This window comes from Dermochelys coriacea, chromosome 2, assembly GCF_009764565.3.
Source record: "Dermochelys coriacea isolate rDerCor1 chromosome 2, rDerCor1.pri.v4, whole genome shotgun sequence".
Lineage (NCBI taxonomy): Eukaryota > Metazoa > Chordata > Testudines > Dermochelyidae > Dermochelys > Dermochelys coriacea.
In genome coordinates this window covers 114653506-114680191 of record NC_050069.1, presented here as the reverse complement: position 1 = coordinate 114680191, position 26686 = coordinate 114653506, and the positions used below count along the sequence as shown (strand labels likewise).

At 42.2% G+C, this 26686-nt stretch overlaps 1 protein-coding gene across 12 annotated transcripts in view; it reads left to right on the top strand.

Moving 5' to 3' along the window:
* PHACTR1 (phosphatase and actin regulator 1) overlaps positions 1 to 26686 on the top strand; it is a 450172-nt gene that overhangs the window by 324102 nt on the left and 99384 nt on the right. For all 12 annotated transcript variants that reach the window (XM_043507024.1, XM_038389709.2, XM_043507027.1 and 9 more), the window contains one exon: positions 18678 to 18758. In XM_043507024.1, the coding sequence (XP_043362959.1) occupies positions 18678 to 18758 (81 nt within the window). The remainder of the gene's footprint in view (positions 1 to 18677; positions 18759 to 26686) is intronic.

The following is a 26686-nucleotide window of genomic DNA, read 5'->3' as shown; positions in this document are numbered from 1 at the left end:
CAAGTCTGCCAGCTCCTACCAGTATACTGAGAGTTTCTTGAACTAAACCACAATCACTTTTTAGTAAGTTGCTGTCAACTTTATTGAATATGTCTACCTGCATGAATATCCCAGCATACCTCTGACTGAACCCTCACATTCCTGACCAAGCATGCCCGGGGTCCAATGTAAATCCTAGTGTGGATTCTTCTACAGGTGATAGTTTCTCTTCTGCTCTTCCAAAGTCCTGATCAGGTTTCTGAACTTCTTCTTAGGACATCTTATGTTACTTCTCAAGGTGACAAGAAAATAGGTTGGGGTGTGTGTGTGTGAGAGAGAGACCGAGAGAGAGATCAGTATATATTCTCTCTCTATCTTGCACACTTTTGGCAGGACATCAAATCTCATTGTCATGCTGGAGTGGATGGATCTTAGTTGCTGCTGCTGATACAGGAGGACGCAGTGTCCCAGCACCAATGGAGCAGCTATACTCCATAGAGCAGGGGTGGGCAAACTTTTTGGCCTGAGGGCTACATCGGGGTTGCGAAACGGTCTGGAGGGCCAGGTAAGGAAGCCTGTGCCTCCCCAAACAGCCTAGCCCCCACTCCCTATCTGCCCCCTCCCACTTCCTGCCCCCTGACTGCCCCCCCTCAGAACCTCTGACCCATCCAACCCCCCCTGCTCCTTGTCCCCTGACCGTCCCCTCCCAGGACCCCACCTCCTATCCAACCCCCCCCCCGTTGCGCATTGCCTGACTGCCCCCCGGGACCACCTGCCCCTTATCCAACTCCTCCCGCCCCCCCTCCCCACCCCCTTACCATGCGGCTCAGAGCACTGGGACTGGCAGCCGTGCCGCCTAGCCGCAGCCAGCCACACCACCGCGCAGACTAGAGCACCAGGGCAGGCCAGTGGCTCTCGCAGCTGCACTGCCCAGCAGGAGCTCGCAGCTCTGCCTCCCGGAGCGCTGGTAGGATGGCGAGCTGAGGCTGAGGAGGAGGGGGGACAGCAGGGGAGTGGCCGGGAGCTAGCCTCCCTGGTCAGGAGCTCAAGGGCTGGGCAGGACAGTCCTGCGGGCCGTAATTTGCCCATTTCTGCCATAGAGTATGTATCCCTGAGGGAAGACAGACAGTATTTCCACCACGCCCTTTCTCACTCAGCAGCGTTAATTTGCACCCAGGGGTCCAGAGCAGCCACACCAGTGAAGACTGTCTAGGGAATTTGCTGGATCAGAATATCCTCCAGCTGCCCTGGCCCTGCCCCTTGGCAGCACAATCCATATTTGAAGCTCTTCTAGCTGGTACTAGGCCATCAGAAGACTAGAGCTAATAGAAATGAAACCAGATATTATAGGGATAACATAAACATGGTGGAATAGTACTCATGACTGGAGTACTGATATTGAAGGGCATGTGTTCAGGAAAGACAGAAATAAAGGTAAAGGTGGTAGAGTAGCATTGTATATTAATGATGAGATAGACAGTAAAGAAATTAGAAGTGGTGGAATGGATAAAGCACTTTAGGGAAGAAAGCTACCAGAGGGATAGTACTTGGGGTATGCTACAGACCCCCAAGATCCACTTTGGGGAACCCAGATAATCCCCATCCAAGAATATTAAAGGAACTGGCACATGAAGTTGCAAGCACAATAGAAAATATTTTTATTGAATCTGTGAACTCAGGGGTCATACACTATTACTGGAGAATTTGTTAATATAGTACCTATTTTTAAGAAAGGGGTTAGGGGCGTGAACTAGGAAACTATAGGCCTGTTAATTTGACCTCAGTTGTATGCCAGGTCTTAAAATAAATTTTGAAAGAGAAAGTAGTTTAGGATGTAGAGGTAAATGGTAATTGGGATAAAATACAAGATGGTTTTACAAAAGGTAGATTGTGCCACATTAACCTGATCCTTTTTTTTTTTTTGAGAAGATAACAGATTTTCTAGATAAGGGAAATGCAGCAGATCTAATCTACCTGGATTTCAGTAAGGCATTAGATACAGTTCCACATGAGAATTACTAGTCATGGTGGAGAAGATGGCAATTAATATGAGAATTGAAAGGTGAGTAAGGAACTGGTTAAAGGGTTAAACTATAACTGGTTAAACTATAACTGAAAGGTGAACTGTCAGGCTGGAGGAAGGTTACTAGTGGAATTTGTCAGGGATTGCTCTTTTTAACATTTGTATTGATGACCTTGGCACAAAAAGTGGGAGAGTGCTTATAAAATTTGACGGTGACACAAAGTTGGGAATTATTGCCAATATGGAGGAGGACTGCAATATCATACAAAAATAGGGTTGCCAACTTTTTTCTCCCACAAAATGGAACACTCTTGACCTGCCCTCTGCCCCACCCCTCCTCTGAAGCCCTGCCCCGGTCCCGCTACTTCTCAGAGGCCGCACCCCCCACGCACTCCACCCCCCCCCGTTGCTTGCTGTCCCCACCCTCACTCACTTGCTCATTTTCACTGTGCTGGCTCGGGGCTTGGGGCCCAGGAGGGGGTGAGGGCTCCAGCTACAGGTGCAGGCTCTGGGGTGGGGCCAGAAATGAGGAGTTCAGGGTGTAGAAGGGGGCTCCGAGCTCTGATCAAGAGGTTTGGAGGGTGGGAGGGGGATCAGGGCGGGGGGGGTGAGGGCTCCAGCTGGACGTGCAGGCTCTGGGGTGGGGTTGGGGATGAGGTGTTTAGGGTGCTGGAGGGGGCTCCAGGCTGGGACTGAGGGGTTTAGAGGGTAGGAGGGGGATAAAGGCTGGGGCAGAGGGTTGGGGTATGGGCGGGGGGGTAGGGGTGCAGGTTCTGGGGGGCACTTACCTCAAGCAGCTCCCGGAAGCAGCGCCTCTGGCTCCTCCACGGAGGCACAGCCAGGCAGCTCTGGACTCTGCCCCATCTGCAGGTGCCGCCCCGCAGCTCCGGACTCTGCCCCATCTGCAGGTGCCGCCCCACAGCTCCCATCGGTTCTGGTTCCTGGCCAATGGGAGCTGTGGAACCAGCATTTGGGGTGGGGGCAGCCTGCAGAGCCCCATGGCTGCCCCTATGCATAGGAGGCTGAAGGGGGACATGCCGCTGCTTCTGGGAGTCTGCCTTAGCCCCACTGCACCACTGATCGGACTTTTAACGGCCCAGTAAGCAGTGCTGACCGGATCTGCCAGGGTCCCTTTTTGACCAGGTGTTCTGGTCGCAAACCGGACACCTGGCAACCCTACACAAGAAAATATAGATGACCTTGAAAACTGGAATAATAGAAATGGGATGAAATTTAATAGTTCCTAAGTTCATGACCTTGCACTTCGCAATAACAACAAGAACTTTTGCTATAAATTGGGGACATATAATTTGGAAGCAACAGAGAAGGAAAAAAACTTGGGTGTATTGGTTGATCAAATGATGGCTATGAGCCACCAATGTGATTGGCCATGAAAAAGGCTAATTGCAATCTTAGGATGCATTAAGCCAGGTATTGCCAGTAGAGATAGGGAAATGTTATTACCATTATCCTAGGCACTGGTGAGACCTCATCTCGAATATTGTGTGCAATTCTAGTCTCCCAAATTTAACGAAGATGAATTGAAACTGGAACAGGTGTAGAGAAGGGCTATGAGGATGATCAGAAGAATAGAAAAATAGAATAGAGTTTGGTTTGTTTAGCTTAAGCAAAGGCTGAGGGGAGATGTGAATGCACTCTATAAATACATTGGGGACAAATACCAGGGAGAGAGAAGAGTTATTTAAGTTAAGGGCCAATGTTGACACAAGAACAAATGGATATAATCTGGCCATCAACAAGTTTAGGCTTAAAATTAGATGAAGGTTTTTAACCATGAAAGGAGTAAAGTTCTGGGGAAGGCTCTGAGTTACTACAGTGAATTTTTTCCCAGGTGTCTGACTGGTGGATCTCACCCACACGCTCATGGTTTAACTGATTGCCATATTTGGGGTAAGGAAGGAATTTTCCCACAGGTCAGACTGGCAGAGATCCTGGGAGGGGGTTGCTTCCCCCCCCCCCCGGTAACACAGGTCACTTGCTGGTTTGAACTAGAGTAAATGGTGGATTCTCTCTAACTTGAGTCTTTTTAAATCATGATTTGAGGACTTCAATAACTCAGCCAGAAGTTAGGGGTCCATTACAGGTTTGGGTGGATCAGGTTCTGTGACCTGCGATGTGCAGGAAGTCAGACTAGATGATCACATTAACCCTTCTTGCCTTAAAGTCTATGAGACACCTTTGATTGATGCAAACATCTCCTCAGGTAGACTTGATGCTGCTACGAGGGGTCCTGTACTACGGTCTGAGTCTATGAAAGCCAGGGCAGACCTAGGGTTAATAGAGACACTTCCATGTGCTTTTGGCAAAACCCTGGCTGTGTGTTCTGTTTCTTCATCAGTCTGCGTAGTTTGCTGTTGCTGCTGTTACTATCTGATTGTTGCATGATACCCACTCATGAAGATTGTGGGTCTCTGTTTATCAGCTGGAGAGATGAGGATGGTGACAACTTTCTTCAGAGATGTGTGGCCTTGCATTAATTCAGAGTTATGTTCTCTTTGATTTTCCTCTTGACAGTTCCTTCCATTGTTTTGCTTGAGATGTCCTGTTTTATTTCTTGTCTGTTCATTTATTCATCTTCTGTCAGGCTTCCCCTATTTGGCCTGTGAAATCCATTATGTTGACAGGTTTCAGAGTAGCAGCCGTGTTAGTTTGTATTCACAAAAAGAAAAGGAGTACTTGTGGCACCTTAGAGACTAACAAATTTATTTGAGCATAAGCTTTCGAGAGCTACAGCTCACCTCATTGGATGCATTCACTGGAAAATACAGTGGGGAGATTTATATACACAGAGAACAGGAAACAATGGGTGTTACCATACACACTGTAAGGAGAGTGATCACTTAAGATGAGCTTTTACCAGCAGGAGAGCGGGGGGAAGAAAACCTTATGTAGAGATAATCAAGGTGGGCCATTTCCAGCAGTTGACAAGAACGTCTGAGGAACTGTGGGAGGCTGGTGGAGGGGAAATAAACATGGGGAAATAGTTTTACTTTGTGTAATGACCCATCCACTCCCAGTCTCTATTCAAGCCTAAGTTAATTGTATCCAGTTTGCAAATTAATTCCAATTCTGCAGTCTCTCAATCTGTTTCTTCACTTCAGCAGGTGGGTATTGTAGTTGTAAGAATGCTTGATAGAGATCTTGTAGGTATTTGTCTCTGTCTGAGGGGTTGGAGCAAATGCGGTTGTATCGTAGAGCTTGGCTGTAGACAATAGATCGTGTGGCGTGATCTGTGTGAAAGCTGGAGGCATATAGGTAGGAATAGCGGTCAGTAGGTTTCCGGTATAGGGTGATGTTTATGTGACCATCATTTATTAGCACCGTAGTTTCCAGGAAGTGGATCTCTTGTGTGTACTGGTCCAGGCTGAGGTTGATGGTGGGATGGAAATTGTTGAAATCATTGTGGAATTCCTCAAGGGCTTCTTTTCCATGGGTCCAGATGATGAAGATGTCATCAATGTAGCGCAAGTAGAGTAGGGGCATTAGGGGACGAGAGCTGAGGAAGCGTTGTTCTAAGTCAGCCATAAAAATGTTGACATACTGTGGGTCCATGCGGGTACCCATTGTAGTGCCGCTGATTTGAAGGTATACGTTGTCCCCAAATGTGAAATAGTTATGGGTGAGGACAAAGTCACAAAGTTCAGCCACCAGGTTAGCCGTGACATTATCGGGGATACTGTTCCTGATGGCTTGTAGTCCGTCTTTGTGTGGAATGTTGGTGTAGAGGGCTTCTACAGCCATACTGGCCAGGATAGTGTTTTCAGGAAGATCAACGATGGACTGTAGTTTCCTCAGGAAGTCAGTGGTGTCTCGAAAATAACTGGGCGTGCTGGTACCGTAGGGCCTGAGGAGGGAGACAGACGGACCTGCTGTCAGGGTGCCAATGCCTGAGATGATGGGGCATCCAGGATTTCCAGGTTTATGTATCTTGGGTAGCAGATAGAATACCCCAGGTCGGGGTTCCAGGGGTGCGTCTGTGCGGATTTGTTCTTGTGCTTTTTCAGGGAGTTTCTTGAGCAAATGCTGTAGTTTCTTTTGGTAACTCTCAGTGGGATCAGAGGATAATGGCTTGTAGAAAGTGGTGTTGGTGAGCTGCCTAGCAGGCTCTTGTTCATATTCCGACCTATTCATGGTGACGACAGCACCTCCTTTGTCAGCCTTTTTGATTATGATGTCAGAGTTGTTTCTGAGGCTGTGGATGGCATTGTGTTCTGCACGGCTGAGGTTATGGGGCAAGTGATGCTGCTTTTCCACAATTTCAGCCCATGCACATCGGCAGAAGCACTCTATGTAGAAGTCCAGTCTGTTGTTTCAACCTTCAGGAGGAGTCCACCCAGAATCCTTCTTTTTGTAGTGTTGGTAGGAAGGTCTCTGTGAGTTAGTATGTTGTTCAGAGGTGTGTTGGAAATATTCTTTGAGTCGAAGACGTCGAAAATAGGATTCTAGGTCACCACAGAACTGTATCATGTTCGTGGGGGTGGAGGGGCAGAAGGAGAGGCCCCGAGATAGGACAGATTCTTCTGCTGGGCTAAGAGTATAGTTGGATAGATTATGTGCCAGCAATGCCCCTCTGCCATGTACATTGGTCAAACTGGACAGTCTCTATGTAAAAGAATAAAGGGACACAAATCAGATGTCAAGAATTATAACATTCAAAAACCAGTCGGAGAACACTTCAGTCTCTCTGGTCACTCGATTACAGACCTAAGAGTGGCTATTCTTCAACAAAAAAAACTTCAAAAACAGACTCCAATGAGAGACTGCTGAATTGGAATTAATTTGCAAACTAGCTACAATTAACTTAGGCTTGAATAGAGACTGGGAGTGGATGGGTCATTACACAAAGTAAAACTATTTCCCCATGTTTATTTCCCCCCCACCCACCCCCCACAGTTCCTCAGACGTTCTTGTCAACTGCTGGAAATGGCCCACCTTGATTATCACTACAAAAGGTTTTCTTCCTCCCCGTCCCTCGCTCTCCTGCTGGTAAAAGCTCATCTTAAGTGATCACTCTCGTTACAGCGTGTATGGCAACACCCATTGTTTCCTGTTCTCTGTGTATATAAATCTCCCCACTGTATTTTCCAGTGAATGCATCCGATGAAGTGAGTTGTAGCTCACGAAAGCTTATGCTCAAATAAATTTGTTAGTCTCTAAGGTGCCACAAGTACTCCTTTTCCATTATGTTGAGTTACTTTGCAGCTGGCTGGAAATTTAGCCCTTTTCCTAGAATGGCTTTCCTTTGATTGCTTTTCAATCCTGCTATAGAAAGATTTGCTGTTTGTCTGGTTTTGGATTGGATTTCTTATTTCTCTTGTTCAGTTCCCTCTGTTAGTTATGTTTCATAGAGTTGTTCACATTTTACTTATCTGGATTTGCTTGTGTTTACTGAATTCTTGATTGTAAGCCATGTTTCTGAATCCTATTACTTTATCATGGTCTTCTCTGTTTAATATGGTCTGCAGCATTTTGATTAGCTCCTGTAATTCTCTGTTTAGAGATTTGATTTTGTATTCATATTTTCTGATCCTTTCTTTTGGCAGTTTACTATATGTTTGCTAATGAGCTGTGCAGATCTACAGTTTTACTTAAGTCTGACATTAATTAGAATATTTAGTATTACTTTCTTTTGCCAAAATCCAAGTGAGAAGTAGAAGTGGTTCCTTTCCTTCCCTGTGGTTACTGACTGGGGCAACTGATATTTGACCCTGTAGTTAGTAATCATAGGATACATAGTTTGATCCACTATTCTCCAAGTGGGTATGGGGGAGTGCGGGTGTGTAATTTCACAAGACTTCCTCCAACAACATAGATTCATCTGTCACACTGTTTCTGGTCTGCTGATCAGTGCCTTTTATTGGGTATCTGTCTGGCTTTATGTAGAAAAAATGGACCACTGAGCACAGGAGGACTCTCCTCACTGATGCATCTGTATTTTGTGTACAGCTCACCTATCAGAAGCACTCAGTGAGTGCACCCAGCAATATGGAATGCCCGGTTGTAGAGAAGGAGAGTAGAAGTGGCTGCAATTTTTCAAATTTTGACATTTCTATTTTTTTAAAAAAACAAAGGTTTTGGGGGTTTTTTCCGATAAAATGTTGTGATTGCTGATTTGACTAGCTCTAGATGAGAGGGAACTTACTGATGGTGCTGAGTTGGTACCTCTGTTGGTACATGTGTTGTCTGCTGGAAGGAATGTTATGACTGCAACAGATCAAATAGCTATGCTTTCTGGCAGCTGACCTAAAGAGGGTGTAACAAACAAGCCCTAATTCTGCCACAATTTACAGTTTCTCCTTTAGCTTATGTGATACAGGCCTGAGTTTGTTGATCTGAAAGGTTCTGCTTTCTGTACTAGAAGGTGCATATGCACAGTGACAGGTGACAGTGATGTCATTAAGTAATTAAATCTTTCATGGTGCCTATCTGGTACTCTTGGTAGTGAAGTCAAGGGGCACTGACTATTCCAGCTCACTGTGGAATGTACAATAGTCAGAATATCATAGGGGATGAAGAGAGACACAAACTAGGTGCGCATCTACCAATGTGATATATGCCATCATGTGCCAGCAATGCCCCTCTGCCATGTACATTGGCCAAACTGGACACTCTCTACGTAAAAGAATGAATGGACACAAATCAGACGTCAAGAATTATAACATTCAAAAACCAGTTGGAGAACACTTCAATCTCTCTGGTCACTCGATCACAGACCTAAAAGTGGCTATACTTCACCAAAAAAGCTTCAAAAACAGACTCCAACGAGAGACTGCTGAATTGGAATTAATTTGCAAACTGGATACAATTAACTTAGGCTTGAATAGAGACTGGGAATGGATGAGTCATTACACAAAGTAAAACTATTTCCCCATGGTATTTCTCCCTCCCACCCCACCCCCCACTGTTCCTCTGATATTCTTGTTAACTGCTGGAATTAGCCTACCTGCTTGTCACCATGAAAGGTTTTCCTCCTTCCCCCCCCTGCTTTTGGTGATGGCTTATCTTAAGTGATCACTCTCCTTACAGTGTGTATGATAAACCCATTGTTTCATGTTCTCTGTGTGTGTGTGTATATAAATCTCTCCTCTGTTTTTTCCACCAAATGCATCCGATGAAGTGAGCTGTAGCTCACGAAAGCTTATGCTCTAATAAATTTGTTAGTCTCTAAGGTGCCACAAGTACTCCTTTTCTTTTTGCGAATACAGACTAACACGGCTGCTACTCTGAAACAAACTAGGTGCTCTCCTTGATCCCAATTTCTGTGAAAACAAGAATCACTGCTAGGTTCTTCCCATGACTTAAGTGAGTCACTGTCTACAATGAAGCCAGTTTCAGTACAAAGAATGGGAATAACATGAACAAGATTCATTCTAGCTTCTAGTTGTTTTATAATCAGTTATTTTAATTGTCTTAATCAGTCATAGATTGATAGATTTTAAGACTAGAAGGGATGATTGTGACCATCTTCTAGTGAAGGGGTGGGCAAATTTTTGGCCTGAGGGCCACATCTGGGTGTGGAGATTGTATGGTGGCCATGAATGCTCGTGAAATTGGGCTGTGGGAGGGACTGAGGGCTCCGGCTCGGGGTGCGGGCTCTGAGGTGGGGCCAGAAATGAGGAGTTCAGAGGGCAAGAGTGGGCTCCGAGATGGGGCAGGGGATTGGGGTGCGAGGTGGGTGGAGATGGTGAGGGCTCCAACTGGGGGTACGGACTCTGGGTGGGGCTCGGGATGAGGGGTTTGGGGTGCAGGAGGGTGCTTCAGGCTGGGACCAAGGGGTTCAGAGGTCAGGAGGGGGATCAGGGCTGGGACAGGGGCTTGGGGGGGCAGGAGGAGGTCAGGGGTGTAGGCTCCAGCCAGCGTTTACCTCAAGCAGTGGCATGTCCTCCCTCTGGCTCCTACACGGTGGTGCGGCTAGGCGGCTCTGTGCACTGGCCCGTCCGCAGGCACCGTCCCTGCAGCTCCCATTGGCTGTGGAGCCCCTACTGCCCTTACACGTAGGAGCCAGAAGGGCGACATGCCGCTGCTTCCAGGAGCCATGCAGAGCTACAGCATGCGTGGAGCAGGACAAGTCCCGACCCCGCTCCTTGGCAGGAGCTCGAGGGCCAGATTAAAACCTCTGACAGGCCAGTCGCGGTCTGCAGGCCATAGTTTGCCCACCCCATTCTAATGGATAGGGCACTGGAATGAGACTCAGGGAACCTAGATTCTATTCCTGCTCCTGCCACCAATCTGTTGGAGTGATCTTGGATAAGTCACGTCACCCCTCTGTGCCTCAGTTTCCCCAGCTGTAAAATAGGGATAATTATAATGGTCTCCTTTGGAAAATATTTTAAGATCTACTGATGAGAAATGCTATATAAGAGCTTGGTATTATTGTTGTTGTTTATTCATAGTTTTTCCTGTGTAACATAAACCATATAATTTCAGTCAGTAATTGCTGCAGTGGAGGGAATTACTTTTCTCTGTCATTTAAGTGTTCACTGATTTGGAAATGCAGTTCACTCTGTTGCCATTTGTATAAACTCAGCAAATAAAAAAAACCCCACATAACTTCATACCCCCCCCCCCCGCATCTCTCTCCTTCACTGACTCGCATGTTCTATAATATTGCAGTGTGGCAGCACAAGCTGTAGTTGGGACCAGAAAGAAGTTCTGTTATGTGGACACCACAAAGAAATAATGGCCTCCTGTTTTGTAGACAGTGATTTGCATGAATCTTACCTTGTGGAAAGTGTTATGGCCCAAAAACCAAGGCTGAGACTAAAGAGATACAGAACTTTTATATATAATTGTAAATGTGGTCCAGGTTTGCCAAAAGCTTCTCTGTAATGAAGCACACTCTTTTGAACACTCTTCCCTTCTCATAGGTTCTGGAGAGTGATTTGTATGGGTTTGATTTGAAACCATACAGGGTGGATTTGATTTAAATCACTAGTCAGGAAGACTCGATTTAATCATGGATTTCTACATAAAAGTACATGCTTGCTGGTTGTTATACTATTAATACATATTCTTCAGAACTCAGAGATAGACGTAGGTTTCATTTTTAGAAGGTACATACTATACATTTTTAAAGTGATTTATTTTGAAAACTTTTCAGATTAGTTTTACAGCTATATCAGATTGTTTGGTTATTTCATTTATCAAAGGTAATCGAAACAAATATTTATGAAGTCATTGGGAGGTGAACTATCTTCAATTCAACAAGTTAATCATTAATATTTGAGGATTTTCTTGCCCTGCTGTATTAGGAGAAGAACATTACCAGGCAGACTTTTAAATTGTTTTATTTAACTAAAACCACAACGTTAAGTATTCTGGATTTTTTTCTTCAACAGCAAACATATAATATTTTAACAAAACAAGCATATGAATTTATGAATTTAGTTAAACAAAACTTTTCTTAAACATTACATAAATATATTGTCTCCTACTATAGAATTAGAATTTATAATCCCTATTCCATGATGAGATATCTTTGAGCTATAAAGTATCTTAATTAAAACTATCTTTAGATAGGTTTTTTTCCTCAAAAAGCATTTTATCAAAAAAATCCAATTTTTTTTATTTTATTTTTAAATCATTGATTTGTATCCACCCTGAAACCATGCAAAACTGAGTGAGTTTGTTCACTTTCAGTTCTAAACAAGACAAAATTCAGTAGTTCAGCTGAGCTTACTTTGACTTTAAAGTTCATTCAAACCACAGACCCAAAGCAAAGCTCAGGGATGTCAACTCATGTGAAATGAAATTAGGATGATCAGATGTCCCAATGTTGTCAGGACCATCCCAATAGTAGAGGCTTTGTCTTATATAGGCAACTATTACCCCATCCCCACTCCTCCATCCCAATTTTTCACACTTGCCACCCTAAATGAAACAAACCAAAAATTAATTGAGCCTCCTGTGAACTGGAACCTGTGAGTTTTGCCCTGCTCTGTCTGAGACTTTCATCCACGTTATTTCTCTTTTCAAAGCTACTCATTTAAATCAAATAGGATACTAGCTGACTACCTAGAAACTCCATGTGTATGAAAAACAAGTTTCAGGATGTCTTAATACACAGTTTACTGGTGCCTCTCATGTGAGTATCTCATGAAAATACATATCTCTCCTCCTTCATAATTCTAAAGGGAATGGTGCATGTTTGTGTATCTTCACACCATGGAGCCAGTAACTTACATTTATTTTCTAACTATCCATATTTGGAATATTAGAAAAGCAAATTCCGAATATTGATTCCAGATATAGTTTACAAAACAGAGAGAGCTCTTGCCATGTTGTAATGACCTCTGTTGACTACATGACCAATGAAAAATACAATGGTCTTTAAACGAAAGAATTCAGACTAAGCATGCCACTGTGTTCCCTTAGAGGAAAGCCAAGGGGGCAGCCTCACACAAGAGCAAGATTAAGATCCATCTGACTACAGCAGATTATTTTGAGTGTTGATTGTCATGCCTGTAGTTTAATCAGCAGCATGGTATGTTGTGCAAAGGGTGGCAATCTTCTCTCATATATGTGTTGGGGACGCTGATGTGCTACAGAGATGACAAGCTTGGTCTGGCAGAGATGGGTAGGAAGGGTTGATTGACTGATGTTTCCTCACTACATGAATGTCTCTGTGGTGGTTTAATGCAGTAGCTTAAGCACTGGGCACACAGGCAGCTGTATGCTTCATCTTCTCAGCTGGAAACAGTCCATGATCACTGTTATCATGGAGCATAAGGGTTTATTAAAAAAATAAAGACATAGTGGTATGTTTCCAGAATGAAGGGGCAGGAAATCCTTGTGACCTTGTCTAGACTGTTCTGATTTTTATGGATCAGACACAGAGAAAAGCGCTACTTGAATAACAGAGGGGTGACCCTGCTTTTAAAAAGGCTCAAAAACACTGGCTCAGAAATGTAAATAAAAATATTTCTTATCTTTAATTTTATCAAACCAGATAGGAAACCATATACTGTAGATCAGAGTAGCAAAATATGCTCTCTCTGAGTGCCCATGTGCATGTCCTCTTTGTCTAGAAACCAGCAATTGAAAATTGGTTTATTTAAAAACTAATTCATTTATTTTGATAGCAGAATACCATTTTAAAACTTAATTAATTCCTATAGCAAGAGCTTGCAAATTATTTCTATCTTTCTGGAAAAGGAACCATATTGTATGAATGGACAAAACCAGGTTAATCAATATATTACTAGTAAAAATCCCAATGGAAGGAATACATTTTAAATATTAATTATACTTAATTTTCCCCATCACTGAAGTTACAAGGTTCTCAAGAATCAAAGGTTAATTCATAAAGGTCTTTATTTTTCTTCTCTTATGAATAGATCCCTTCTAAGTACCTAGTGAATAACTTTATGCTGTAGCAGCTTCCTCCTTTGAAAGAAAATCCTTGGCAAAAGAGCTTTCAGTCTTTGTCAGAGTAATTCTGAGCTCTGCAGGCAGTTCACATTGTTCAAGCTGTTAGTTCGGTATGGGTTTTACACATAGGCTTTATGAACTGTAAGTTGTGCATTTGTGATTATCTCACCCTGATTCCACAGCATTTTAAGGAGAACATGCACATAAATATACAGGACTTGTTTGGTGGGGAGAAGAGTCCTAATAAAGAAAAAATATTGGTTCTTGAGTTTTAATATCATCAGGTCCTGCTGTCATTCAGTGCTGTCCTTAAATGAACAGCCTGACAAGCTCTTCCTGTAGATATTTTGGTAACTAAACTCTGGTTCAGTAGGGTAGGTGATTAATTCTTTGAGTGTAGCTGCCAAATCCTTTCTAAGTGAACATAGGAGACTTTTTTTTTTTAAAAAAGAGCAAAGTTCTTGTTTTTAGCCCAGGTTTTGAACAGAAGCTTTTGTATCATCTTCTGCTGTGATGACTATGACAAGCACAGCTTTGCTACAAGGACTGTGAAGAAGCTGGTGTGCAATTATCCTAAACAATCTATGTTTAGACTTCTACATAATTTAACCTAAAAAAATAGTCTGTATGTGTGAGAAGCATTTCTCTCTACTTAGCTGTCTGGCTATCCAGTTATTTTGAAGAGAGGACTCTGTCTGCTGTGATTTTTTTCCCACTATTTCTTGTCTTTCCAATTAGGACTGTCTGACTAAAACCTAATGTCTGCCTTTCTGAAATGTTGACTTCTGTCCATGAATTTAGCTTATTCCTTAACACTGGTTTTGATTCTGCAGGGTGTAGAATGGCATGGGCTGAAGCTGTTCACTTTTATGCTTCTTCCTGAGTATAAAAGAAATGCTACTTGTAATACTTTACGGAGTGAACTATGGACTAAACAGAGAGAGAGAGAGAGAGAGAGAGAATAATTTGGTCCATCTGCACATGTATGTACTGTGCATGCACACACACACATATTCCTGTGTGTATACATATGTATATAGATACAATATACATTGGTTATCTAGCTGCCCAAGGCACAGTTTAGTATATTAATTTTCAAAATATCTTTTAGCAATACTTGATACTCTCAGTATTTCCATTCAGTGAACCGTGCTGCTGCCTGTAAGCAGGTGTTGTTATTTTGGTGATATTTCTTCCAACTTGGTTTCCTGTAGAGAGGTACCATTAGGCAGAGTGAATTCACTTCACTGTTTAAATGAATGAGAAATAAGAGATTTTCTCAGAGTTGTTGAAAAAACAGTTCAACCGGCTTAAGTTTTTCCTATTTATTTAAGGCCACATCCTGCACCACTGAAGTCTGTCAGAGTTTTATCATTTAGTTCAATGGAGACAGGCTCAGGACTTCACTGTGCTCAGTGTTTAAAAAGAACAAAGCTTTAAAAACAATGCCAAAACAGGGCAGCATAAAATCCGATCTAATCCAAGGAAATATAAAATGGCAGGATCTTGAAGCATTTACTCTGCAGACTCCCACTGAAGCCAGTAGGAATTTATCCTAAAGAGGACTGCAAGATTTGGTCTAGTTTGAGCAGCAACTTCTGGGTGTAGTTTCAGCAAGTGAGGAAGTTCCAGATATGGAAAGTGTGAGGTTATTTCCAAGTAACTGAGGTTATCAGAATTTGTTGCCTTTGCAAATGCAGACTGTGTGGAGTCATAGACCTGCACTCATAAGTAAGGCTCCGTGTTTGTCACAGACTTCTGCAGCAGCCCATAAGACTGGCCTGGGAGCCGTCTAAGCAGCTCGGGCAGCCCCTGGGCCATCTGCACCAGCTGCTGCTGGGGCAGTCTTGCCCCGCCCCCGGCCTCCAGCAGCAGGAGTTTGGGTGTGGGGGGGCTCAGAGCTAGAGATTGGGGTGTGGGGTGGTGCTTACCTGCGGGGGGGGGGGCGGCCTCCATGGAAGTGTGACAGGAATGCCCCTCCCTCAGCTCCTAGCTCCAGGTGCTGCCTCCATCCACAGGCACCGCCCCCACAACTCCCATTGGCCATGGTTCCCAGCCAATGGGAGCTGCAGAACTGGGGCTTGGGGTGGAACAGAGGCAGCACATGGAGCTAGGAGCTGGAGGTTGCCGCTTCCCAGGAGCCATGTAGGGAATCTGCCCCAGCCCCCACAACCCCCCTTCCTCCCCTGAGTACCATGGTGCCCCTCCCAGGCCACGCCCCTCCCCTGCATACCCGTGGTGCCCCCCAGGGCTGCTCCCCTAAGTCACCCCCTCCCAAGTTTTACTTAGGGGTATATAGTAAAAGGCATGGACAGGTCACAGGCGGTAAACAAAAATTCTTGGCTCATGACCTGTCCATGACTTTTACTAAAAATACCCGTGATTAAAACCTACCTTATTCATAGTCAATGGAACTTCTGCTAGTGATGAAAATCTGTAGGAGTTGTGCTCATTAACATCCTTTAGGGTGACCAGATGTCTTGATTTTATAGGGATAGTCCAGATATTTGGGGCTTTTAGGCTCCGATAACTCCCCCACCTCCGTCCCAATTTTTCACATTTGCCATCTGGTCACCCTACCCTCCTTAGAGTCCAAGGGTGAACTCCTGGGCCCATTGAAGTCGATTGCAAAACTGCCTATCACCCCAAGGGGATAAAAGAGCCAACTGTCCCTCAGTTCCTCTCTTCTAGCCATTGGGAAGCCTCTCCATGCATGTATCTCATGTATCTTGCAAAGTTGAGTTTGCTGTTTTTATTGTTCTGGTAGTTAATAACAGTTCATCATTAGAGAACCTGTTGAACTGTTAATTTGGCTTCTTGATGCTTCTTATGGGATCTATTGAATTACTTTTTTAGCCTGCGTAATCATTTTCTGGTGCTTGTTGGCCTATTTTGGCTTCATTTACTGTTTACTGTTTTGTCAGATAATCAAGACAAATAAACAGGCTTTCAAAAATGCAAAGCCCTTGATAGCAAGATGTGTGCTTCAGCTTATTAGATCCAACACTCAGCAAAATGCACAAAGTGTAAAATTTTCAAAAGGGCCAAAGTGACTAAGGGTATGTTTACACTTTGAGCTGCAAGCGTAAATTCCAGCTCAAGGAGACATACTCTCGCTAGCTGTGCTCAAGTTAGCGCACCAAAAATAGAGAGTAGCCATAACGACGCAAGCAGTGGCTGAGTGACTTGCTGTCCTGAGACCATATCAGTTAAAGATGCTGTGCATGTACTCAGGGCGGCTAGCCCCTCTTGCCACGGCTATACTTCTATTTTTAGCACGCTAGTTTGATCAGAGCTAGCACAGGTATGTCTCCTTGAGCTGGAATTTGTTCCTCCAGCTCGGAGTGTAGATGTACCATAAGGCTCATTTCAAAAGTGTCTTAGGTACGTAGGAGTCTAAATCTCACTGAAAGTCAGTGGGACATAGGCTTCTAAATATCAAAGTCACTATTGAAAACGTTATCCATATTGTATAGCTATTAGGACTCTTGTAAGAGATTTGTTATGTTAAATGTAGAGGGTGATCAAAGCAGCAGATAATATCAATTGGGACATACATATAGACATAAAACTGTAGAAGGTGATGGGGTATTGGGTCTGAATCCTTCTATTCCAGTATAGAGAACAGCCCTTAAAGGCTAATTGACATTAGAGATCAATTGGACATGTTCAAGATGATATGATGATCATTCTGGGATTTCAGTGTGTAAGGAATGTGTGTTTAATGTACACAAATGTTCATATATTGCTTTTTGTGAGATGTTAGATGTTGACTACTTGTTTTTATTTTTTATCTTGAGAGATATATAATCAAATCTAAAAATTAGATAAAAAAGGAGAGACAGAAATTACTTCCATCAGACACAATACCTTTTATAAGCAGAGTTATAATAGGTACCAGGGCCCAGGCCTTAGTATCTTTAAAACTGATCATCACACAGCATGTATCTAATAGCAAACAAGTTGTGAATATAAACCTCACCCATCCTCCAAGTGTGCGGTGTGTCCTGACTTGAGGAACAGAGAACTCGCAGCAGCACAGCCAGTGGTTATGTTCTCATGTTTGGAGGGGAGGAAAAAGTCATTTCAGTGCCTCTTTCACTTTAAATCTGTCTTGCACAGCTTGAAGTTGCTTTCTCCCAGTTCATGTTTTGTGTGCTGGATCTGATAGGAGAGCATATGGCTCTAGGGATTTGCCCTTGACTATGCTTCCTTTTTGGCAAGCTATGCCTTGGTTTCCCACAGAGCACACCAAATCTCAGCAAAACCTATGCATCATTTTATGCACTCCTTGCTCACTCTCCGATACATGCCTGAACGGACAGATAAGGCCAATTACTTTTTGATGTCTTGGTTAACTGGACATTGCTTTAAAATTATTGTTGAACTAATCAAACAGCATGATTCTATCTGTCTTTCTGTTGCTCTGATCACCATGGTATCTAGGCACCAAAATAAGAATTATAACGTGTTTGGCCAGATCCTTAACTGGTATAGATAAGGGAAGCTTCATTGACTTTAATGGAACTTCTCTGATTTACACCAGATGAGGACATGGCTCTCTGTCATCCTGAACATAGCCTATTCTCCACTCCCCCCCTTCATGAGGGGTGTATTTCATAAGGCTCCATTCTTTGGGAAGAAATCTATAGGAGGAAGGGGACTTGCCAGCATAAATGTCACTGCCTCCTTTGAGGAAAGACCTCTTCAGACGTATCTTGCATTGTGCCCTAAGGGCCTGAATTTACTCCCGCTAAAGTTAATGACAAAATTCCCATTGACTTCAAAGATTCAGGTTCAGGCCCTTTAAAGGAGATAAGGCATGAGCTCATCCTGATCTGGTATGGGAAGGTCTGGTATGGGAAGCCAAATGCCATTCACTGACAGTGCTCCTTCAAATCTCTTTCCATCTTCCCTTCTCCCCACTTCCATGTGAATTATACCCCATTCTCCTCATCCTTTCTAATTCTCTCCAATAGGCTTGGCTCATGTGTTTTGATGAAGCAGTGAGAGTACAGAAGTGCAATCAGTCTGTATTCATTTGTATCAACAGTCATGTATTCATTTGTATCAACAGTCATGTTACAACAACCAGCAGAAATCTTCAGAGTTGTGGCTGTCTCTGTTTTCAGATACTAATGGGACTGACTTTTGCCATTGACTTCAACTGGACAAAGATTTGGCCCAGAGAGTAAAAATAAATGCTATAAAAAGCACATGACCTTTCAAAATTGCCTTGGCATTTATTTTTGTGTTTAATTGTATGTTTGTCCTTGCATTGTAGCTCTGGAAAGAAAAATATCAATGAGGCAAAGCAGAGAGGAGCTTATAAAACGAGGAGTCTTGAAGGAAATCTATGATAAAGGTAAGAGATACTTGTCTACTCAACTTTAAATTGACAATAATGTATGTACAGTCTTATGGCCTGATCTTGTAATGTTATAATACCAGTAACTTCAATGGCCTTAACTTGTGGTTTACCTAATGAGATCCAAATCAGGCCTTCATACTTCTGTTTTAATTTTACTTAGGTTTGTCACTTTGAATAATGGTAAAAATCATTTAATGAGAGTTAAAAATTAAACATACGTAAAGTAGTTGAAGGATAAATTATAGCCGTGTATGGCAATCACTCTTCTCTTACTAACAAGGACATAATGAAGAAAAATGGAATGACCCCATGGTGCTCTTGATATCAACGTTCTGGCTGAGTCACTGCTGGATTAACTGTTGTGGAAAGGGAAATCATTTACATTGCTTTGGATTGCTTAGAGCACAGGGCACCACAGATTCCCATGGCAAATCTGAAAATCCATAATAGTCATGACCTGGATACTTCACAAATGTGACAAGAAAAATAACATTTACACCCAAGAATGAAATTTCATTGCTTTATGTCATCCCATTTAAGTAAAGGAAAAAATACACATTGCCTATTATGTATTTGTCAGTCATCTAACCTCTCCTTCAGTTTGTTCTGTTGTTTCCTGTGTGAAGAGCACAAAGGTGATAATTCAGCCAAGCACTTAAGCCCAGATCTGCAAAGGTACTTGGTTGCCTAAACCCCAGATTTAGGCACCTAATCTCATGCTACGGAGCCTTTTGGTGCCTACATCCCAGTTTTGGCTCCACTGTGATTCACAAACTCCTGCCAAATCCAGTAGACACACAAATTCACTCAACGCCTAACTTTTCAGAATGAAAATTCCATCTGCAGCTAAATTTTGGCCTCTGGGCATACCTCACTCTTGATAACTCTAGATGCCTATCTCCCAGCTAAGCCGCAAAGTGTTTCACAAGCCAGGGTAGACAGGCATTCACCTGCCTAAATTGTGTCTGGGGCCCAATCTGGTAAGAGGCCTCTGAGCACACCTCCCGGATAGTGTGCCATTCAAAACCTGGCTGGAGAAAGAGGAGGTGGTGGTAATGCTACTGCACACCTCATAACTTTTAGCCCAATGGCTATGGGAGGCCCAGGTTCAATTCTCCCCTCTTCTTGATGGAGAGAGAGGTGTTGAACAGGTGTCTCCCACCTATTAGAAAAGTGGTCTAGCAACTGAGCTATGGATATTCTGATATTGGGGCTCCCTCTATCTCTCCAGTTGAAGCTGTTCCATTATCGATAAATAATGAAAGAATGAATAGAGCAGGGGAACTGGACCCTGGGTCTCCAGCGTCCCAGGTGGATGTCCTAACCACTGGACTACAGAATCATTCTCTCTCCCTCTCTCTGGCCCAATGGCTGTTCCACTGTGGATAAATACTTAAATAGGCCTCCTCATCGTCATCCTCCTCCTGTTATTGTTTTTTGTGGAGTGAGTCAGGCGCCTAACTCATTTCCATCCCACACATTACAACCATTTTAAGTGAATTCAAAAATTACAGTGTTTGTAATTAAATTACACATTTTAGCTTCTTTGTTTTAGCCACTTTTTAACACTTTATTTCTAGATGTACTTCTGCCTTACTCTTTTCCCTTATTTCTGTGAAGTCAGCTCAGATGCTACTTCATTGTGGAAGCTTGCAATTCTTGTCCACTTAACTAATTTTATATATATCTTTGGGTGTCACCAAGAAACATGAATAACTCCTTCCAGTGATTAAAAAAATAGTCTATTGCACTAAATATGTCATCAGGCTAATTTCTATGCGGATGGAAGTTGGGCTTGGACTTGGGCTCAAACATGAGTCTGAGCCAAGGCTTAGTGTGCTGTGTAGATATACACTAAATGGGTCTGTCTAAGAGATCCTTTCTCTCATCATGGCACAGAGCTGCAATTGAGATAAGCAGAAGCGCTAGAGCTGGAATCTGATTGAATTAGGAAGAGGAAAGGTAATATCAACGGTTCATTTGCCTGGTTTGCTAGTTGGGGATGGTTATAAGGGCTGGAATGACTGCAGTTTAGTTATAATTGAGTGCATTTTTATTTGTATTTTAAGTTATCTCAAGGGGTCTTTGAGCAGATGGAGGGTGGGTGCTCTTTTTATAAATCCTAATTCGGGAAAGCACTTGAGCATATGCTTAAATCCATCCCTGTGTAATATAGCATTTCCATTTATGCTCAGTGCTGTCCTGAGTAGGTTATGCTTTCCTAAATTGGGACCATAGTACATATATCTCAATAAATAAACAAACATGTAGTATATAGCGCCACTAAAGAGGGCTCACTCTACACTGATAGCAAGAAAATCTAAGTGCAGAGGAAAATCCCCTTCCACACACACATATGTGACATTGTCTTCTGTAATGAAATACTATATCATCAAACACTATGCCTGTCATTCGGAACTGCATCCCAGTGCCTCTGAAAATCAGACTACTTTTATATGTCCCCAAATATGGATTTGGATGCCTAAAATAGGGCACCTAAGTCTGAAAATATATGCAATTGTGAGGAAAAAGAAATAATGCATGATATTAAAGTAATGACCTACTGCACTTTGAAATACAGAATTATAAAAAAAAAAAAAAAAAAAAAAAAAACCTCTGTGTGTGTGAGACAGAGAGAGAGCATACTTGTTTACTGTACCTGGTGGTGTCTGGTGGTAAACAGTTTTATTGGCATGAGTTTGTAATATCTGCTCACTATCCTTTATTGTACTACAAGAGTAGATAAGGCAAATCACTATAAAAGAATATAACATATCCATATCGGAGGCTGTGAAAGGGGAATTCAGGACAAAGAGGATTACATGAAATCCAGGGACTACTGGAATAATTTAGCTGTGCATAAGGTAACTAGTTGTTTGAATATGTTGTTTATCCTGGCAGAAGCCGTAAGTGAGTTATTTAGGTCATCACAAACCTGTCCAATAAAAACATTTTTCGCACCAAACAACATTATTCTTTTTAAATTAAAAGAAAAAGATATTGGATTGCCAAGCTTTACAATATTTCCTGGTTTCTAATTTACAATTTTTTTTTAATTTTTTTGCATGCCTCTTCAGTAAGATTACTTTAATACCATGAACAGATTTCACAGTGGCTGAAATGTTAGAATAAGGCAAACACTTACATATGTGCTTGACTTTATATTTATGAACATTTCCAGTGACTTCTGCTTCTGTCATGTGACATCAATGGAACTACTCACCTGCATGAAGATAAGCATTTTTCTGTGGGCTTGGAGGCTTAATTTCTCAATGTCCAAAAACTCTAAAATAGCTTTCCTATTATCAAGAAGTCATGATATCATGTGACCTGCCAGGGACAGGTAAATATATGAGCCGCAGACCTGGAAGTGGTCCAGGGGCAGACTTTCCATTGACTTTAATGGAAATCCAAAACAGGAAACAATTTCAGAATTTAATCACTGGAACTTCATTGAAAAGCCAAGATTCCTTTAAATTAATTATATATCCTTTAAATTCACTTTTTCAAGACTAAATATACTTTACCATGATGTTAGAATTTTTAAATGTGTCTGATTGACATTTGTGAGGAAAGATGGCTTTTATTAATGTATATAGTTTTTGCATTATGCTTTATAATGTAGTGTGAGCAGAGAATACAGAATCACTGTAATCCCATTACCCATTTCAGCGCTTGCTACAGCCAATCTTCTGATCTTCACATCAGATTTTCTGTGCCAGTCGTCAACCTGGAGAGAATTTTTACTCTCTGGAAATCAAAATTCCTATCTGTGCAAACAGCATCACTACTGCATCTCCATAGCTTCATACATTTGCTTTAGTCATCCACAGTTCGTTATAGCTTTAGAATGATTTAATATAAAACATTGTATAATAGGTTTTAACATTGCAAAAATAAGCCATGAGCAATACATTCTACATCTGTAGAGAAGATTTAGTTTTTAAAAAAGAGAGCCAAATTTTTAAGTTTTGAGAGAGAGAGTGAAATTGTGTATGTGTAGCCTGATCCAGCTCCCATTGGAATCAATGAGAAGACTCTTACTGGCTTCACTTGGAGCTGGACCAGGAGGATCACAGTCACTTTAATAAAAGTGGCCTGGTTTTCAGAGGTATTAAGCATCCACAATTACCAGTGAAGCCTAGATTATGTCTGGAGAGAGGCGTGCATTGTGGGGAGAAGGAAGAACAGTAACAGCCAAACTCGTGCATCTTGCTGCAGTAAAATGCAGTGATTAATAAGACTCAACTCTCATAGAAAGTAGTTTCCTGTATCAGTGTGCTGGTAGAAAATTTTTTGTAAACCCTGCATTGAAGAGGAAACATCTTACATGGGAGAATTTTACAGTGGATATTTTTAGCTCTAATTTCTGACAGTGAAATGGTTTAGTGCCAATACTGGTATTAGAAAATCGATAAAACCTTCCAACTCTGGCCTCTGCAATTAATTTATAGACACACAGGGCCAAATTCTCTGCAGATGTAGATTGGCACTGCTCCGTTTACTTCAGTGGAGCTATACTAATTTACCTCGGCAGAGAATTTGGTCTGCTAGTGACAGGGAATAGGTTTTGATTTGTTTTAAAAAGCATTTTAAAAATCCTTACCCATACATAGGTGTTTTTTCTCTACAGCTCGATGTACTGAAAAAGAAAAAGAGAAAGTAATTGATATATTACTAACCTGTCCATTTGAAGTTAGAAGAGCAGGAAATTTTAAAAAAATCAAATGTACAAAGAGGCTAATTTTAAATAGCACTGTTCAAACCATTTTTAAAAGTGGCTGTAAATTTAAAAAAAAAACACTTTTTCTCTGTTCTGACAATAACCATAAATCTTTTGAGACAAAAATCCTTTCACAGTCCTGACTTAGAGATGTGTGTGAAAAATGGCCTTGTAATGGAAGTCTTGTTGATCATCTCTATGTAACATAATAAAGGAGCAGGAATCAAAATGAACCATTTTTCCCATTGCAGTTTAACAAAAATGATATTTAGCCAAATGAAAACACTTAGGAACAGGTCCCTGAAATATGACTGAAAACAAGTTAGTTCGTTGCCCAAAAGATTTGTCCAGATTTTTAGGCTGATCAGATGAAACTCTGCTGTCAGTTTTGTTGCTCAATAAGGGCAGGAAAGAAAAGCAACAAGGTGTCTAACTCTGTGGGAAATGAACCTGTGCTTGCATGCTGATGTCAAAGTAGGCACCCGGGTCAAGGCTTAAATATTGGGTCTCCTGCAACTTTGGTAACACTAAGGCAGAAAACAAAAACCTGTAGTAGTTAAGCCTCACAAGGCATCAAGATAGAACAGTGTGTACCATGTTGAATAATGGCCCTCATCATGTGATAATGTTCTGGCTTGTAATATGGTATTGTCCTTCAAGAAGCAGATGAAAAGTTGTCCAGAGTTCCTCACCTGAAAACAAGCTGTGGAAATTCTGCTCTTCCTTTGTATTTATTTTTTTGCTTTTCATGTCAAGAACAGCAGAGGCAGCATATAAAAAACTTGGTTGTATATGTCTCTTCTCCCAACCTACAAAACAGACTATGACCTTTGGTGTTATATGATTCGGCCTATCAGGAGGCAAGGATGCAAAAGAGTGAGTCTTCCTCTATGCAAGCTCCAGTCTCCCCACCACCTCCATCTTCTTCTGGTTAAAAAGATAGGAGTATGAGAATTGGCACCAATCTCTGAAAGGAAGAAGGGGAGGTTGTAAGATGAGAGAACATAAAATGACAACAAATGGAATTACTAATGAGTAATTTTCCGTTGTATGTTCCTTTTCTCCGATCCTGTGGGACAGTCAGAAGGAATTGGTGGTGGACCTGGCAAACAGTACTCATAAAGGAGGATCTTATTGTCCTAATTGTAATGCCTTCTTCCCAAAGGAAGCATCTTGTGCAGACAGTAGGTCCCTGCCTCCCTTTTTCATAAGATGAGAGCAGAGCAGACAGCAACAAGTAGAATTGACAAGGGAATGAGTATTTTTTCCTTTTATATTCATTAAAAAGTTTCATACTTAGCAAAATAAAAACAATATTGATAAACTGAACTGAGTACCTAAAATGCTGGATCCACAGCATGCTCTAAGCCTCTGCCTTAATATTATCCTGGATGAAGAAAAAGCAGGATTAGAAAGCTGGCTTCCTGCCTTTGTCTCACAGCCCTTTCAAGATATCTCATTCCTCCTGTCCCACTGAGTGCTGGGTGACTTTTTTGATGATGTAGTGTCATCTGGCAGGTGAAATCTAACAAGACACAGTACATCACAGTGCAACATTCCAGATGCAACATTCATGGAACAAGAAAGGTGTTCATCACAACACTGGCCTCATATCTTAAATCATTACAAGAGAAATCACTCAAGAATACACTGCATGGAATGACCAGGCATTGGCAATGAGTTGGCTAAACAGCTTAATCGGTTTTGGTCATCTTCAGTTTCTAGGATTCTGTGATTGAGTCTATGAAAGTACAAACCAGGGTTTGCAAGTACTGTATTTTTTTTAAAAAAACAACTGTTTGATTAGGTTCCTGCTGTTCTAAATGGTTTGTGGTAGATAGTGTTGTGAGTTTTAAAGTATAGCCTCTATCTGCAATGCAGCATTTAAAAGAATTCATTTTTTCCTAAACCAGTCATTACACATCTTAAACTGATTATCTGATGTCTGCCACTACACACAGACACACACTCATATCTCAGACCTGATTCCCACTGCCTTGCAACTTGTGTAGTGAGTTTAAAACACTATCAGACAGAATTCCCCCAGGGTACAATTTTATACCCAGTTTTCACTCACCCTGTGCAGTCATAAGTTGCTTCACAAGACAGTAAAGATCAGTCCCCAAGAGTCCAAGGGCCAGATTGTCTTACAAAGATTTGGTTGCACTGGCTATGGAGTAATTGTGGTCATGGCAACACATCCCCTCAACAGCCATCATCAGTGGGTCTCCTGTGTAGAGTTTTGTTTAAATTAGAGCTGCTACCTTGAGCAGCAACACTTGCCATCCCTTGGGTGACATGGCTTGAGGGCACAGTGGGCTAGATTGTACAGAGAGAAGAAATTTTTGCACCCATTTATGTCAACACATGTGAATCTGACCAGTTGACTCTATTGACAGGCACATTTCAAACATGTCTGATGTTTGCTCCTAGGTCGGATAAGCATCCAAAATGTAAGAACTTCTCCACACCTCTCTCATTTTCATATAGAAAACAAACTGTAAGCATCATGAAAACACGCTATCTTTCAAAATGTCCATTGTTCCATGGTTTCAGCCCCAGGAGTACTCTTTCTTATAGTATTTTGATACCTGTTTTGTCTTCACTACCAACATTAAAGTGCTGCCGGAGCAGCTCTTTAACGTGGCTTTGTAGTCGCAGCACCAGCTCTGGGAGAGAGAGCTCTCCCAGCGCTGTACAAAAACCAGCCCCACGAGGGGAGTAGCAGCTCCCTGAACTGGTGCACTGTCTACACTGCCACTTTACAACGCTGAAACTTGCAGCGCTTGGGGGGGTGTTTTTTCACACCCTTGAGCAAGACCGTTTCAGAGCTGTAAAGTGGCAGTGTAGGCAAGTTTAATTTAGGTGAGAGTGTTAGCCTCAAGTTTAATAAATTCCTTGTCACCAACAATTGCTTAAGATGTGGTTACAATGGCTTCATCAGAGAAGTGGTGGCTATCTCCACCTTCTATAGACTCAGTGTCTTCCTGCTGGTTTTAACAATATGAGAGACATTGATCCAAATTTCTGATTGTAGCTCAAAGTGCCTTGAGGATTTACAGACCTTGAGTGTGTGAAATCTGCTGAAACTTGCTAAGAGAAGGTGCTGTGCCTCCACCTACTAGGACAAGTGGTTATGCTTTGTGTTTGTGTGTGGTGGAAGGCGGAGCCTCAGTAGTGCAGCAAGGAGCAGATTTCA